This window comes from Ammospiza caudacuta, chromosome 2 (assembly GCF_027887145.1).
Source record: "Ammospiza caudacuta isolate bAmmCau1 chromosome 2, bAmmCau1.pri, whole genome shotgun sequence".
Lineage (NCBI taxonomy): Eukaryota > Metazoa > Chordata > Aves > Passeriformes > Passerellidae > Ammospiza > Ammospiza caudacuta.
The window spans coordinates 55,215,398-55,229,829 of NC_080594.1; the positions used below are offsets into that span (position 1 = coordinate 55,215,398).

The following is a 14,432-nucleotide window of genomic DNA, read 5'->3' on the forward strand; positions in this document are numbered from 1 at the left end:
AAATATCCTGAAAAACTGGTTTATGACTTGCTTCTCTAGGAAAGCTGAATCAAGGCATGCACAATAAAACAAATGAAGGTGTATAAATCTTAAATCCTAGATTACACTTCAAATAACAAGTTTAAATCAACCATTTCCATGATTGCTAATTTACCATGCCAAATGTTAGGATGAAATTACTACTAAGTGGTCTCAGAGTTCAGGTGTACTCACGTATTTGAGGTCCTCTATTCTTCCTTGCTTGTTAAATAGAGAAGCTACACACTATTCTACTTCTTGATATGATGACTAATTCCTCTTATTTTTTTTCATTTGTTCTGCATCTGCTTCCATAACCACAGCACTGGCAGTCATAACTGCCAAAAAGGAACAAAATTTATTATTTGTCATCAAGCCAAACAGCTGTACAAACTATATTAATTTACCTTTCAGCATCAGTCTTCGAACCAATAAGGAACCTAAAATATAAAGTATATTTTCAGTCATGAATTGGACTAAAAGAACATATTTTTATAATCACAAGGCTTCAAACAAATGGCAGTGCTGTGTTTTTCTCATACCTGCTTGAAATACAAATGATAATGTATCCATTCAATGGACTGAGTATCATTCAGTATTTGAAATACACACTTGACTTCCTAACTATATGTACAATATACACACATGATCTAATATGGTCTCCTTTAACAGCAAATTACCTACAAAGCAAAAGGCAGAATATAGAAGTTTTGGATTTTATATTTTTTAAAAAAATGTAACTGCTACAGAATTACTTATGTAAAAAGTACAAGGGAAAAGATATGTATAAATCAACACCATACCAGTACACTCAGACTGAAATACAAGTGTGGTGAGGGGAGGTCAAAAACAGTCCTATGCATAATATTTTAACAAACATTTTGTTTCCATTGTTTGATTTAACTTATGCCAATTCCAATTCCCTATGATTTTCCACACCTCCTAAATAAGTATCTCTCTTTTGCATAACACTTACAGCTCGAAAACTTATTACTATGTTTCTTTAACTTTAGAGAAGTTTCTCCAGCTCCAAAAAGAAAAAATTATACAAGCATTTTATTTTACTGAACAACAAAAATGTTTACTTCACCTTTCATTCCATATGTCAGTTTGCCAAGGATGAGTTATCTAAGTTTTAATGAACTTTAATTGTTAGTGTCTTAGCAATGATTTCCAAAACCCTCCAGGCATTTAATACCTCTATATTGATTTAATTCCCAGCCTTATTACACAACTCTAAGCTAGCACTATTGTTCCAAAAAGATCAGCACTAAGTATGTGTGCTGATTTTGGCTAGGGTAGAGTTAATTTTCTCCATAAGAGCTGACACAGGGCTGTTTTGGATTTGTGCTAAAGTGTTGGTAATACAAGGGTGTTTTAGCTATTCTTAAGCAGTACTGACAAAGGTCTCTCACAAGCAAAAGGGCTAGGGGTGTTCAAGAAGTGGGGAAGTAACATTGCAAGGACAGCTGACACCAAGTGACCAAAGGAAAGGATATTCCATACATACCACGTGGCAAATAAAGCCAGGGCAAAAAGGAAGAGAGGGGTAGGGGAAGCATTTAAAGAGAAGGCATTTGTCTTTCCCAGTAACCATCAGGTATGATGGGGCCGTGCCCTCCTGGAGACAGGCAAACACGTGCCTGCCCATAGGAAGTGGTGAATGAATTCCTTGTTTTGCTTTGCTTGCATGTGTAGGTTTTCCTTGACCTATTAAACTGTTCTTATCTCAAGCCACATGGTTGCTCACTTTTACCCTTGCTATTTTTTTCCCTCATTCCACCAGGGAGGTCAGGGGAGGACAGAGTGAGTGCTTGCATGTTGCTTAGTTGCCAGCTGGGGTTAAACCACAACAGTATGGAAACAAACAGTGAATAGCTCAAGTCTAGGGATAAAATACTCTTAAAACTCAGGATGTTTTAAGATTTTCATAAAAAACTAAAAGAATGATTACATACTAGAAGATAAAAATAACTTTCATTAGCAGAACTAAAAGGTTTGCTCAGTCTCACTGCTCCTTGCCTTAGTGAAATTTATAGGCTCTACTCTGCTGCATGGGTTCCTCCACACAAATTATCTGGTATACACAACAAAAACAGCCGAGAGCAGAGAATCTTTGTAGAACCCAGCCAAAGCCAGCATATTCCAAACAATTCAAAATTATGAAGCTTCGCAGAAGCTCACGTTTTTCTTCATTTATTTAGTTCAACTGGATCTAAGAGTAAACAGAATATAGTCACATCTTTCACTTTCATGGCATCAAGCCAATTTTGAGAACAATCAAGATTCTGAGTATCACCAAAAAGGAGTGCAACAACATCTCACAGTGTCTCCACAATTTTCATGACTGGATTTGCTGGTGGGCTTACTTCTCCCCCAATGTATCTTTAATGTAAAAAAATGTACTAATTTAAAATAAAAGTACATTTGAAATATGATGGTGGCATGTACATGCTTTGGTTTGGGTTGTTTTTTTGGTTAAAAAAAATCTTAAGTCAGACTTCTAGCTCTAGAGTATTTTTGTGCCTGAAAATGACAAGTAATGCTTGTTTTCCTCCACTTACTTATCACAGTATAGTTTAAAAAAAGAACATGTAACTTACTGTGACGGAGTTAATAGGTTGTCATTTTCCTCATCACCTTTGAGCGTCTGAATTTTACCATAGTACAAGGGATTGCCAAGAGACTGAAAAATGGTCAGTTTTGTTTTTTGAACCTGATTACCAACTTCACATTCAAACACATAATCATCCTTCATTTCCTAAAAAGACAGAATGATCTAGTAAGTCTTGAACAAGCCTTAGCTGAAACAGCAAGTAAAGCAGACCACCTCTATATACAATACCGAGTAAGAAACATTCTATAAGTAACTTTAAATAACACTCTATAGGAAGGGCTGCATTATCTAAAATCAAAGTGATTCCAGAAGTTACATTAACAGGACAAGAGGAAAAGGATTTATACCTCTTAAAAATACGAAGTTATTGCAAACCCCAAACGATCATGCTAGACATAGAAATGTAGACTGGGTAAACATATATAGAAACAGTTTTATATGAATTATGACAATGCAAAAATGTTGAGAATAAAATGCTGGAGCTAAACATTAAATTCTATGGGGAAGTATTACTTTTTTCCAACAGGCAACTACGAAGATATCATGACACATGCTGTTAGTAAAGCTAGTACCTTGCCTCTGAAATGATAAAAAAATAATCAATTATGTGATTTAATCACATAACTAATCAGTGAATTAATTATTATTAATGTGAACTAATCAATGATTATATTAAATTACTACTTCTGATCAAGTCACATCGTTTGTGCCAAAAATCTTAAGGTTCAACTTAAGCATTCCAGGAGTTTTTTGTAAGAGGCATTTAATATTACTCTACCTCAAAATGTTACATTTTGATTCCAATAAAGTTCTTTTTAATCAGCCTTTGAATGTCTGAGTAAAGAAAGCAATTTGTTGTGCAGAGGTCTCTGTAAATAATGATAATTTCTTTAGTACAAGCTTCTTATCCTTGTACTTCTGGAAAATCTGAGGAAATCAGACTGATCACATGCTTGCTTTACTGTATAAAATTACAAGTATCTCTGGTAATCTTCCCATGTCTCTGTAACACATGGAAGATTAATTAAATTGGGGGATGGAAGATTATTCCACATTACATTGATTTTGTTGAAATAAGAGGCATTTTAACTAGAGACAGTGAAGTTTGGCCAAAGGTCTAAATAACTCACGTGTGCTGGCCAGACAGTTGGTTGTGAGTCATCAGACTTGATAGACTTTTCCACTTTGGCATATTTTTCCACCTTAAACAAAACAGAGAGATCAGAAAAGAAAGAATCCCCTATGTTACCTCCTACGTTTCTTCAAGGAAACTTAATTGAGGAATCCTCAGAACTATACATTTATAGGGTTATAGCACATTTCCTGTGTTAAACTTTACAGAAGAGTGAAACATGGTTTCAGACTACAGATTGAAATCATTGCCTGCAATGTGGAACGGTTAAGTAATTTCACCATAACAGTAATTCCTAAAGCCTCTGATTAAGTCAGGTACAACACAGTTGAAGTGAAAAGAGAGGTTTGTTTTGTAGAAACTTACACTGTCATTCCACTGTCATTTGCACTCTTGGCAGCCCTATAACGTCCAGAGCTACAGTCTTGTCTAGTCTACAGCCTCTTAGAAAATCTCAGCATAGTAGAGAAAACTTGTGGAAAGGGACCTGGACATCCTGGTTGGTGGCAAGTAAAATATGAGTCAGCAGTGCCCTGGCATCCTGGCACAGCATCACCAGGTGGGCAAGGGAGGGGATTGTCCCGCTCTGCTCTGAGCTGGGGCTGCCTCACCTCAAGTGCAGGGTGCAGTTTTGGGTGCCACAGTGTAAGAAGGATATAAAGCTACTAGAGAGAACTCAAAGGAGAGCCACAAGGATGGTGAAGGCCCTTGAGGGAAAGCTGCATGAGGAGTGGCTGAGCTCACTTGGTCTGTTCAGCAGGGAGGAGACTGAGGACAGAGCTCATAGCAGTAATAACTTCCTTGTAAGGGGAAGAGGAGGGGCAGGCACTGATCTAAACTCTCAGTGGCCAGTGACAGGACCCCAGGGAGGTACCTGAGGTTGTGTCAGGGGAGGTTTAGGTTGGATATTAGGAAAAGGCTCTTCACCCAGAGGGTGGCTGGGCATTGGAACAGGCTCACCAGGGTAGTGGTCACACCATCAAGCCTGACAGAGTTCAAGAAGCATTTCGACAAGACACCTTATATGATTTTGGGGCTTGTCCTGTCCTGTAGGACTAGGAGTTGGATCTGATGATCCCTGTAGGTCCCTTCCAACTCAGGATTTTCTATGAGTACCTTCTGTACACTAATAGTATGTGTTCTGGTAGTGCCAGAAACTAAGAATATGAATTCCCCCAAGAGAAAAATGCACACAGAGTGAAAAAAACCAACTCTCAATTAGAATTCTCTGCATAAAATCTAAAACTTTTCAAAATATTAATGTCCCATGGTATAACATATCAAAAGGCAGAAATTTCTGCCAAGATGAAAAGTGATTAATATTTAAACAATCTACAAACCTCATTTGCTTTTTGGGTTTTCATACTATCAAAGAACTTCAAATAGACATGTGCTCATTAAGCCCACAGAAGAACAATGCTAACAATTTGTTTGTACTGATTACTTCATCCAAACTATTCTGATACAACTGCAATGTATTACAGTGTGGCTTAACTTGGGTTTATACCTTATGGTACAAAAAAGTAACTGTAAATGTTAAAGGCACTTCCATTTTTTAAAGGTCATTCTTTGATACAGGTTGCTTCTTAGACACTTCTTCATATAATACAATTTCTAATAATTGCTAATTATACATAACAATTGGTGGTCTTACATCTACTTCAGAAGGAGCAGTCAAGTAGCAAGGGTTCTGTTTCCACATATCTACGCACTGGAAAATGAAAAACAGGATTAATATATGAAATCCTTTAATTAAATAGTTAGAAGCACATTACATTACTTTTCAGAACACTCACATTTCCAGCTTTTGAAATTTTGAGGTCATACTGCTGGGCTGCTTTCCGCTCCTTCCTTTTCTGTAAGTAGTCAAGTAGTCTGAGCTGAGGTGGAGTTGAGTAGTGAGCTACTTCTTGCTGTCTGTTCAGAGAGGACCTTGAGTACCTTTTGAAGCACCTATGGCAAAATGACACCTAAGCTTGTAAAACCATCAACATTAACTTCTCCACTGCCCTTGTACAAAACCAAAAATATGCACAGAACTGCTACTTACATGGAGACTAATAGGTTTGTAAATACTAATTTAAAATTGCTTCTGAATTGTAATTGGATTACACTGTACAACTTTAAATTATGATTTTGTATTTATAAAATATACCAGTATTCTGTTCATCTGTTTCAGCACTAAGAATGTGGTTATTTTTTAAATGCCTAATTTAAGTACATCATCAAAATGAGTAATTAAAAAGCTGCCAAGCTGAAAATATTTATGTATTATCCTAATTTCAGTTCCATTAAATGATTCTTGTCCTACTTATGTAACTATAAAGTTATAATGACAGTAACTACCCTCTAGTCTTTGTTTCATGACTCAAATTCATAGACTCAGTAATGCTGTTCTGGACATACAAATAATCTCTTTTCCTATTTTTCTAGTGGAGTATTTGTTGACCATCAAGGTTTAATTTCAAGGACAGCTTGATCAAATTCATTATTTATATTTTTTTCAGAAATTACCGCTGATTTGGTACTAGCATAGTATTTCCATGCAAATTAATTTCAAAATATTTCAGTAATTGTGACAGACCATTAATGCATTTCGTATTTACAGAGTGAATGCAACTCTTGTGATAGAACAAACATGTTGAACAAAGGTTTCAAGCTTCTGTGGAAATAAAAAAGGGCCCAACCATGCACAAAAGTGAAATAATTTCAATATTTTGTAGACAGTGCATATCACATTATTTTCAATTTTTCCAATATTCTTATACACTTACACTTCTGTTTAACCTGAATGTCAAACAGAAAAATAATTCTTTTCATTTACTCATTCAGGATGAAACTTATGTGTAACTTTTAACAAATTAGAGATCAGTATACAACATATCTGTTTATATATTTTACATTACTGAGCTGCCATCAGACTCTGCGTACACAAAACCTATGCAAAGAAAACCTCAAATCCAAACTGCAATAAAACTGATTATGTTAACATGTTTACACTTTCCTTTGATATACAAAAATGACAAAAATGAGCCCACTACAGTATCTACTAGTAACCAAAATAAAATACAGTATTGAACACTTAAAAATATGATATAATTTCTTGACTGTTTCTCACATATTCCTATTTAAGTAGGTATTACATAGGAGAGCTAAATTTTTACATAGAGCATTACTTATATTTTCTTTGAAAACATATTTCCTACTGAAAACTACCGTTTCATGGGGCGAGTGTTCATCTTCTGCTTGTTGTACAGGAGTCTGTTTGTAGTACAGGTCACTGCTATTGAAGGATCAAGACACAAAGGCTCTGCTGTAGCCAAAATAAGTTGGCTCTCAAGTAGCAGCTTGTCCTCCTGTAATATACACAGCTATTAATAAGTATAAAAATTTTTACAGTAGTCAAGTTCCTATATATCTATGCATGTAGACATTATCTTAGAAAAGAAACCGAAAAAAAATTATTAAACAAATAAAAACTGTTAATGAATTTTTGGTTTGTTGCGTATTTATAACATCACTGTAAAGTTTTTAAATGACCTATAACCTACCTGTGTCCATTTGTGGTTGTCACTTGTTATAGAATGCACATCACAAATTAAAGTCTGAGGAAAAAGACATAAAGGTAATTATGAATAATAAGATTTGATAATATATGTTCAGTAACTGTGCATATTCATTCTTTGAACTACCGTAACACTGACAAATTACTTAAGGCTCTTCTTTACCTGCATTGTAGGTCGCAAAAGAATGTGCTTGCTTTGGTAGGTTGGAGATTTCATGTTACCAGACTGCCTGTAGTCCCGTATTTCTGCTATGACACATCCACAATGGAAAATATTAACCTAGTTGAAAGAAAAACACCAACTTTTGAATAAACGAATATTTACCAATCTTCCCCTGCCTCTATAAAGAAGTTTGCTATATAACATATAAAATTCAGTGAAACTAGGAATAAAACTCATGACTACGTTTTTCAGACCAGCAGTCTTTTCTATGTACACAGATATGTTTGTCCTAGACACACCTAAAGTACAAGCTTCAAATGCAGTGTTTTCATATGCCAGCAATGCAGCTGTAAGAAATTCCCATGCCAAACATTCCTTAATGACAAGGAACAAAGGAAATTTTGCTAGAGTTGAAGATGTTTCACAGCTGTAATCATAGCAATCTCTCTTATCTCCTTCTCCTCAGTAGTAAGTACTGGTTTTTTTCAATATATCAATAAAATATTTAGTTGGGGCATTAAATACTACAATTTCATATGCACAAGTGTCTTGTGCTTGTAATCATCTATGCGAAGCACTCAAAAAAATGAAGGTTTATCTGGGTGCAATATGTAAGTTCTTTGTGAAAACAGAAATTTCAAACCTGAGATTTTTCTAAAAGATCAACCAGAATAGGTGGTAGTTCCTCTGCATCCAAATATTCAAGCAATTCTCCTTCTTCATAAGGCAGACGAATGGTCTCAGAGTCTGAATTTAAACAAAACATATTACCTTTGTGTTTCAAAAAAACACATTAAGAAATCTAAAACAAAGTTGTCACAGGAAAAAGCAAGGCTGGCAGAAACCTATCCACACATACCATTTTTTCAGATACTATTATTTTTTACATCCATTTCTGTACTTAGAGTTTTGGTTTACTCATACTGTGCTAGCTTTTGCTCCCAAGTGACCTAATGTATGCTCTTATCTCCCATGGCAGTACAAATGGCATGAAAATGACACCAAAGTGGAACACAAATGCCTCTGGGCAGATCTAGACATGGGAAGCAGTGAAAGAAAGAGTTTGACAGAAGGAACCTGAAGTGAATGAAACTTTCATATGCAGCTGCAGAAGCTAAGGGAAAATAAGAGACTGGAAAGCTATCAAAAAGACTCCTATCTACAGATTTTGTCTGTAGATAAACAGCTCAGAGCTGTATGTAAATTTTTAGCTCAAGTACAATTGGTTCTTCTCCCACCTCCCACTGCAATTATGTTGCAATTATGTAACAGATAAATGTAAACAACAACACATTCTAAAAATTTATACAGCATTATGAGTATTTTTTAAAATTCAAGAGAAGAATATTACCTGAACCATTTTTCCCCCTGAGCATCAGCGAATAACCCTCATTTCCTGGATAGAGGTTTACTACCAGACATGACAACGTCTCCTGCATAACCAGCTTCTCAAGTAAGTTCACATTTCGTCTCAGCTTCTGCTTTAAAAGTAAACATTGCTCATGAACATAATACTATGAAATAATTAGCAGAAATAAAAACAAAAGCAATTGTTTTTATTAGACTGTTGCTTAGATTAATGACAAATTACACATCTAAACAAGCCCAGTTAAATTTAACTGTACTGTAGTCAGCAGAGTAAGCGTATTATGTATCATCATGCGTGTTTATAGACACAGATTTTTGTAAAAAATCCCACTCATTTAAAATTACAAACCCTAGGATTGGAAGTTCACATACAGAGTTAATAAGAATAATATTATGCTAAAATGTTGTAAATCTACAGTGCACTATTATTTGTATCATTCTACAAACATCATGAATCCAGTACAACTTGCTTGATAACAACAAAATATTTAGTACTTTCAGATATTCCTAATAGAAGGCAGCATTTCTCTCCAGGGTTAAAATAATGTGCATTTGGTAGCTTTCTTAATTGCGTTTTCTTGTCTTTATTTGCTGAAATTTAATCCAGCAGACACAGACACTATTCCCGTATTGAACTGTAAAGCTATCTTTTCGATGTATAACAGATTTTTATAATTATTTGATGTGTTTCAGAGAGCACATAAACGTCCTACAAATGTAAACATTTGAAATCCCCTTAGAACTTAAGACAATGAATTCTGAACCTCAGATAATTTTACAGCCTCTGGCTGGAGACCATATTTCATCTCTGAATACAAGTTCTGGGTACAATCATCAGCTGGGAGTTAACCTGAGTGCTCATTTGTCTTCTCATTAGTTTTACTTCCTCGAAAGCAGCAATACAGCAGGTTCCACAGCTTTATCTTGTTCAATTTGACATTCAGAGTTTAGCAAAGATAAGCCTCTTTGAGTGTCTTTGCTAACATTGTGAAAATTTTCCACAAAACTTCTTAGCTTACCAACAACTGGAGAAATTAATCAGAATTTTCAACAAAATTACAGGGTCTGAAAATGTTCCACATTTTTCCACGGCAGTCATGCTAAGCAATTGACTGTGAAACAGCAATACACATGGCACAGCTCACTAAAGCAATCTAGGCCTTACTATTTACATTATATAGTCTTATCTTTAAGTGACTACCACAGTAAGAAGAGTTTATACTTGATTTAACAAAGAAATTAAGTGGAATTAAAACCAAAGTATTTTCTCAACCTGCCTGTTTAGACAGAAATTAAAAGCTTTTCAGCAATTTCCACTTACCTTTATCTCAGGCTCTTTTTCACATTCTTCAATATATAAATCATAAAGTTTTTGAAATACAGATTTTCTGAAATTAAAAAGACTCAACATGTAACCAAAATTAAATCAAAGAAATGCTATTAAAAAACTAAATACTGAAACTCTTGGTACCTTCCACTGGATAAATATTTTCTTTTGGGAGGTCTCTGACGGGCACTTTCAATGATATACTAAAAGAGAAAAGTAAACAAGAAACCAGCATGCATTACAAAGAAATTTAATTCTAGCTACCACACAACTAGAGATCCTTACCAGACTGTGTTCCACGTATACAGAAAGTAATTAACAATTATAGTACAAGACTGTTCCAAAAGTGCAGTAAATACAATGTTATGTTACAGTCATCAGCAAGAACACAACTCAATTTAGCTGTCAAAGACAGCATTTCATGCCCATGGCATCAGTTCCATGCAAGGTCTTGATCCTACACTCACATCTTTTAATTACAGTAGTAACTAACACTACAACACTACTGTACTTAGCTACCACTACTGAAGTTCATGTGGTTAACACGCTAAAGTACAACCAAGTTTATGCATACTGGCTTGACAACATTTACAAAGCAAATAATCTTCAACATGATAATTTCAGGAAGTTCATCATTTGCCTTTTCCATTTAATTATTTTTCTCTATAGAGCTATGCCTTGTAAATACAATTCATGTACACTGAACATTTGAATTAAAAAAAGAATAAAAGAGATAGCATCCTCCAGAAAATGTGATTTATGTTCTAACAAGGTTTTTCCAAATCTCTGTTGTTTGAAGTACTTAAATTAACAGCTTTTTTCAGAATTTATGTTCTCTCACAGGAACATGTATTTCCTGTAACAGGGCTCAAGGTAATTGTTATATCAGATGACAGCATTAAGGAACATGAATGTGAAGACACTTGCCTCTTCATTCTCACTAGGCTATCCTTAAAAACACAAACAGGATTTTACCACATATTTCTGCCTGCTTATTTCACAGCACACAGATTTGCTGGTTTAGAAGGGGAAAGCTCAAGTCTTGCACAGTCTATCACCATTGCACTTGATGATGCTCTCAGTACAATGGGTAAGAGACAAATACATGACAGCAATTTCAGTTAGAATTCTGCAATCTCAGTGTTGCATGTATAGGTGATTACACATGTATATATTTACATAACATGGTTTTCTACTCTTCAGGAGAAATAAAAAAATAGCTGTTGTATTTTTATAACTCTAAGACCAATAAATTATGTACAAACAAACAATTTAGCTTCTTACCTCAGCACGATCCAATGCCAGTTCTAAAGCTTGTTGCTGCAAGAATGACAAAGGAGTTTTTAGAAATTATATGACCTTTTTTTAACATCCTCATACATTAAAACCACCCCAACAACCCTACTATAACTGATGCAAATTTATTATTAGAAAATGGACTCAAAAATTCTTTGGCACATACTAAACTTAGCTAAAACCTCATGTAACATGCATCACAAGGCTTGGGTAAATTATGAAGCCTTAGAACAATGAAAGGCAATTAGAATCAAAAGCAGGAATGGAAAGTATACCTAATAAAAGCATTAACAAATACTACCCAAAACAATTAGAGATGGCAACTAGAAAACCAGATCTTTGTTAAGCTGGTCACCAACTCAACAGAAAGGACAGGCCAAAATATCCCTGAACAGATGTCCAGGAAGAAAACATTTATCTTTTAGATACCAGTGCCCAAGTATCAGCACAGTTATTCTTCACACAGTGGAAACAAAGATCTTGAGCTCAGAACTTTACTTCTGCATATAATACAATTTAAGGAGTGCTCCTTATTATATACTGTTAGGTGGCTAGGAAACAAAACCAACTTCCACTAGACTTTTTCCAAGGTGGGCTAAAAGTCTGCTCAACCCCATGAAACACAACAAAATCTGCAAAAGCCTCTCAATATCCCATAGCACGGTATATTCAATATCATTTATTTTAATGAATTTAGCTCTTTTGGAATGTTCTTTACTTCAGTACATCTGTACCTGATATAGTTTTATTTAAAAAAGAGCCCGCAACTTCATAGATCAGAATTATGAGTTCTTGGACTAAAATTTGACAAGTATTTCAAACCAGAATAAAAAAAACCATGAGTGTCAAAAAAACAAACAAACAAACAAGAAAGTCTTCCTTAGTTTCTAATGTTCTTTCTCTGGCACTCACTTAAGCTCTGACATCCTTTGTGAAGGAATAATGTGCAGCTGCTAAATGAACCAGACAACAAAAGTGACTTGGGGCAGGGAGGAAAAAAAGAGGACACTATTAAGAACCAAAGCATTGTAGGAGAATGCCAGGAGCTTGATTTGTCTGCAGGTAAGTCCAGAGAAGCAATGCATTCACTTCAGTGGCAGCTGGAAAATGTCCTTAGCAATGTACTCCTGACAAGCTCTAATATTCAGTGAAGCTTAGGAACATTTGCAATGGGTACCTCTTCCCAAACATGCATTTGTCCTATTCCCTCAGTTTAAACCATCCCTTATCAGCTGCTCCTAAAAGAAAACACCTCCACTTGAGCCTCAAGGAACAGAAGACACACAAGCATGTCCAATCCAAGGTAGCACCAGTGATTACATAGATAATATTTTATTAGAATAGAATCCAGTGAAGAAAACCACACTACACAACAACAAAAGAACAACAAAGAAATATACAACAAAAACACTCATAGCTAAAACAAAATTTCTTACCTGTTCATGAAAATCCCCCCCACCTACTTACCATGCTACTGTGTGGTAGAACCTGCCATGACAGAACATTATGATTTTCAAGTGCCTAGGTGTTTTTATGAAAATGTCAAATACTGATCTTTCTATATAAGAGAATCTATCTAGTAGATACTTCAACAATACCTATGTCCAGGTATGATTTCAAATATTCAATTCACTGACTGTTTGACATTAGGTAAAAATCCATGTCAATATTAGCATCTGTGAATAAAAGACTACTATGTAGAAGTAGGATTTATATACACCAAATTTCCTGCTACCATTCCTGACTGAAAACACCACTAGCTTGATATGGCAATTCCTACGCTGCACTGGCCAGTAAGTGTTTAGAAGTATCCAAAAGCTATGAAGACACTCCTAAAAAGGGAAATATCAGAATTCAGCAGTAACAAGCAAAACAATTTTTTAAAAAGAAAATATCAAATATTAGTGGAATTCTCCTCATCAGCCAGACAGTTAGCAGACTAGAGCAAAAAGATCTGAAAATATATGATCAAAATCCTAACTTACCATTGTAGTTGAAGCCATGTGGCCAAATGGCAAAAGGAGTACTTAAGGAGTTTCGTGTAGCAGGCAAAGAATCATATTTGATGGTCAGACTTGGGGTACTAAAAACAAAAAATTCAAGGAGAAAAAAAAAAACCATTGAGAAACGAAATGGGTATTTCATTTAAATACAACACTTCTGGTGGTTGATTCTACTTTAATTTCATTAGCAGAGTTTCCTCCAAGAGTAGAAACAAGTGTTCCACCCGCTGCTAGTGCAGAGGCTCTCACTGCAGTTAATACTACTACTTTTCACAATCATTTTACATTAGTTTTATTGAACAGTAAAGCGACAAGCACGTAAATGTACATACACTTTTCTCTATCACAGCAGTCCACCTAGTTTGCTAGGTGTCACAACCTCAGAGGCACAGGAGACTAAAACACTTAATAAAAAGCAGAGAGTTTAGCACACCGCATCAGCTCTTTTGTTTTGCTTTTGAAAAGGTGTTATTAGCCAACACCATAGCCAACACCTCCACTAGCGGTGTCTTCTAGCACTGTTTGGTTTAAAACTGACTCACAGCAAGCTGTCAGTCAAGAAACAAAAAAAATTTGCTGCCACCGCCGGGGCGGAGATCGAACGGCGCAGCCCCCGACGGCAGCAGCCGGCCGGGAAGGGCCGGGCCGGCGCAAGCCAAGGGCGCAGGCCGGGCCCCGCTTCTCTTCCCGCCCGACCCGGCCCGTCCCGCCGCCCCCTCCCCGGCTGTGGGTGCCCCGTGCCCGCCGGTACCTGGCGGCCTCTCCCGCGGAGCCCCCGGCACAGCGGCCCCGCCGCCCGCCCGCGCATCCGCCCCCGCCGCGGCGCCCCGGCCGCTTCCGCCCCGCCGCTTCCGAGCCGCGGCCGGAAGGGGCGGGCGGGTCGCCGTGGAGACCGCGAGGGGCGGGCGAGGGCGGGGAGCGCCGCCGGGGCCGCGATGGAGGT

At 36.5% G+C, this 14,432-nt stretch overlaps 1 protein-coding gene across 11 annotated transcripts in view; it reads right to left on the reverse strand.

The window, feature by feature from the left end:
- Positions 1-14,343, reverse strand: part of SUPT20H (SPT20 homolog, SAGA complex component) — a 29,579-nt gene extending 15,236 nt beyond the window's left edge. For 6 of the 11 annotated variants that reach the window (XM_058825263.1, XM_058825268.1, XM_058825267.1 and 3 more), the window contains exons 1-15: positions 14,241-14,343; positions 13,472-13,569; positions 11,475-11,510; positions 10,335-10,393; positions 10,185-10,251; positions 8,847-8,976; positions 8,139-8,242; positions 7,496-7,612; positions 7,319-7,372; positions 6,984-7,123; positions 5,564-5,720; positions 5,422-5,478; positions 3,766-3,837; positions 2,622-2,779; positions 426-458 (exon numbers count right to left, since the gene is read on the reverse strand). In XM_058825263.1, the coding sequence (XP_058681246.1) occupies positions 426-458; positions 2,622-2,779; positions 3,766-3,837; positions 5,422-5,478; positions 5,564-5,720; positions 6,984-7,123; positions 7,319-7,372; positions 7,496-7,612; positions 8,139-8,242; positions 8,847-8,976; positions 10,185-10,251; positions 10,335-10,393; positions 11,475-11,510; positions 13,472-13,489 (1,202 nt within the window). In that variant the 5' untranslated portion in view covers positions 13,490-13,569; positions 14,241-14,343. The remainder of the gene's footprint in view (positions 1-425; positions 459-2,621; positions 2,780-3,765; positions 3,838-5,421; positions 5,479-5,563; positions 5,721-6,983; positions 7,124-7,318; positions 7,373-7,495; positions 7,613-8,138; positions 8,243-8,846; positions 8,977-10,184; positions 10,252-10,334; positions 10,394-11,474; positions 11,511-13,471; positions 13,570-14,240) is intronic. The other 5 variants (XM_058825270.1, XM_058825265.1, XM_058825271.1 and 2 more) reach the window with 1 other exon arrangement.
- Between the last annotated feature and the right edge of the window lie 89 nt (positions 14,344-14,432).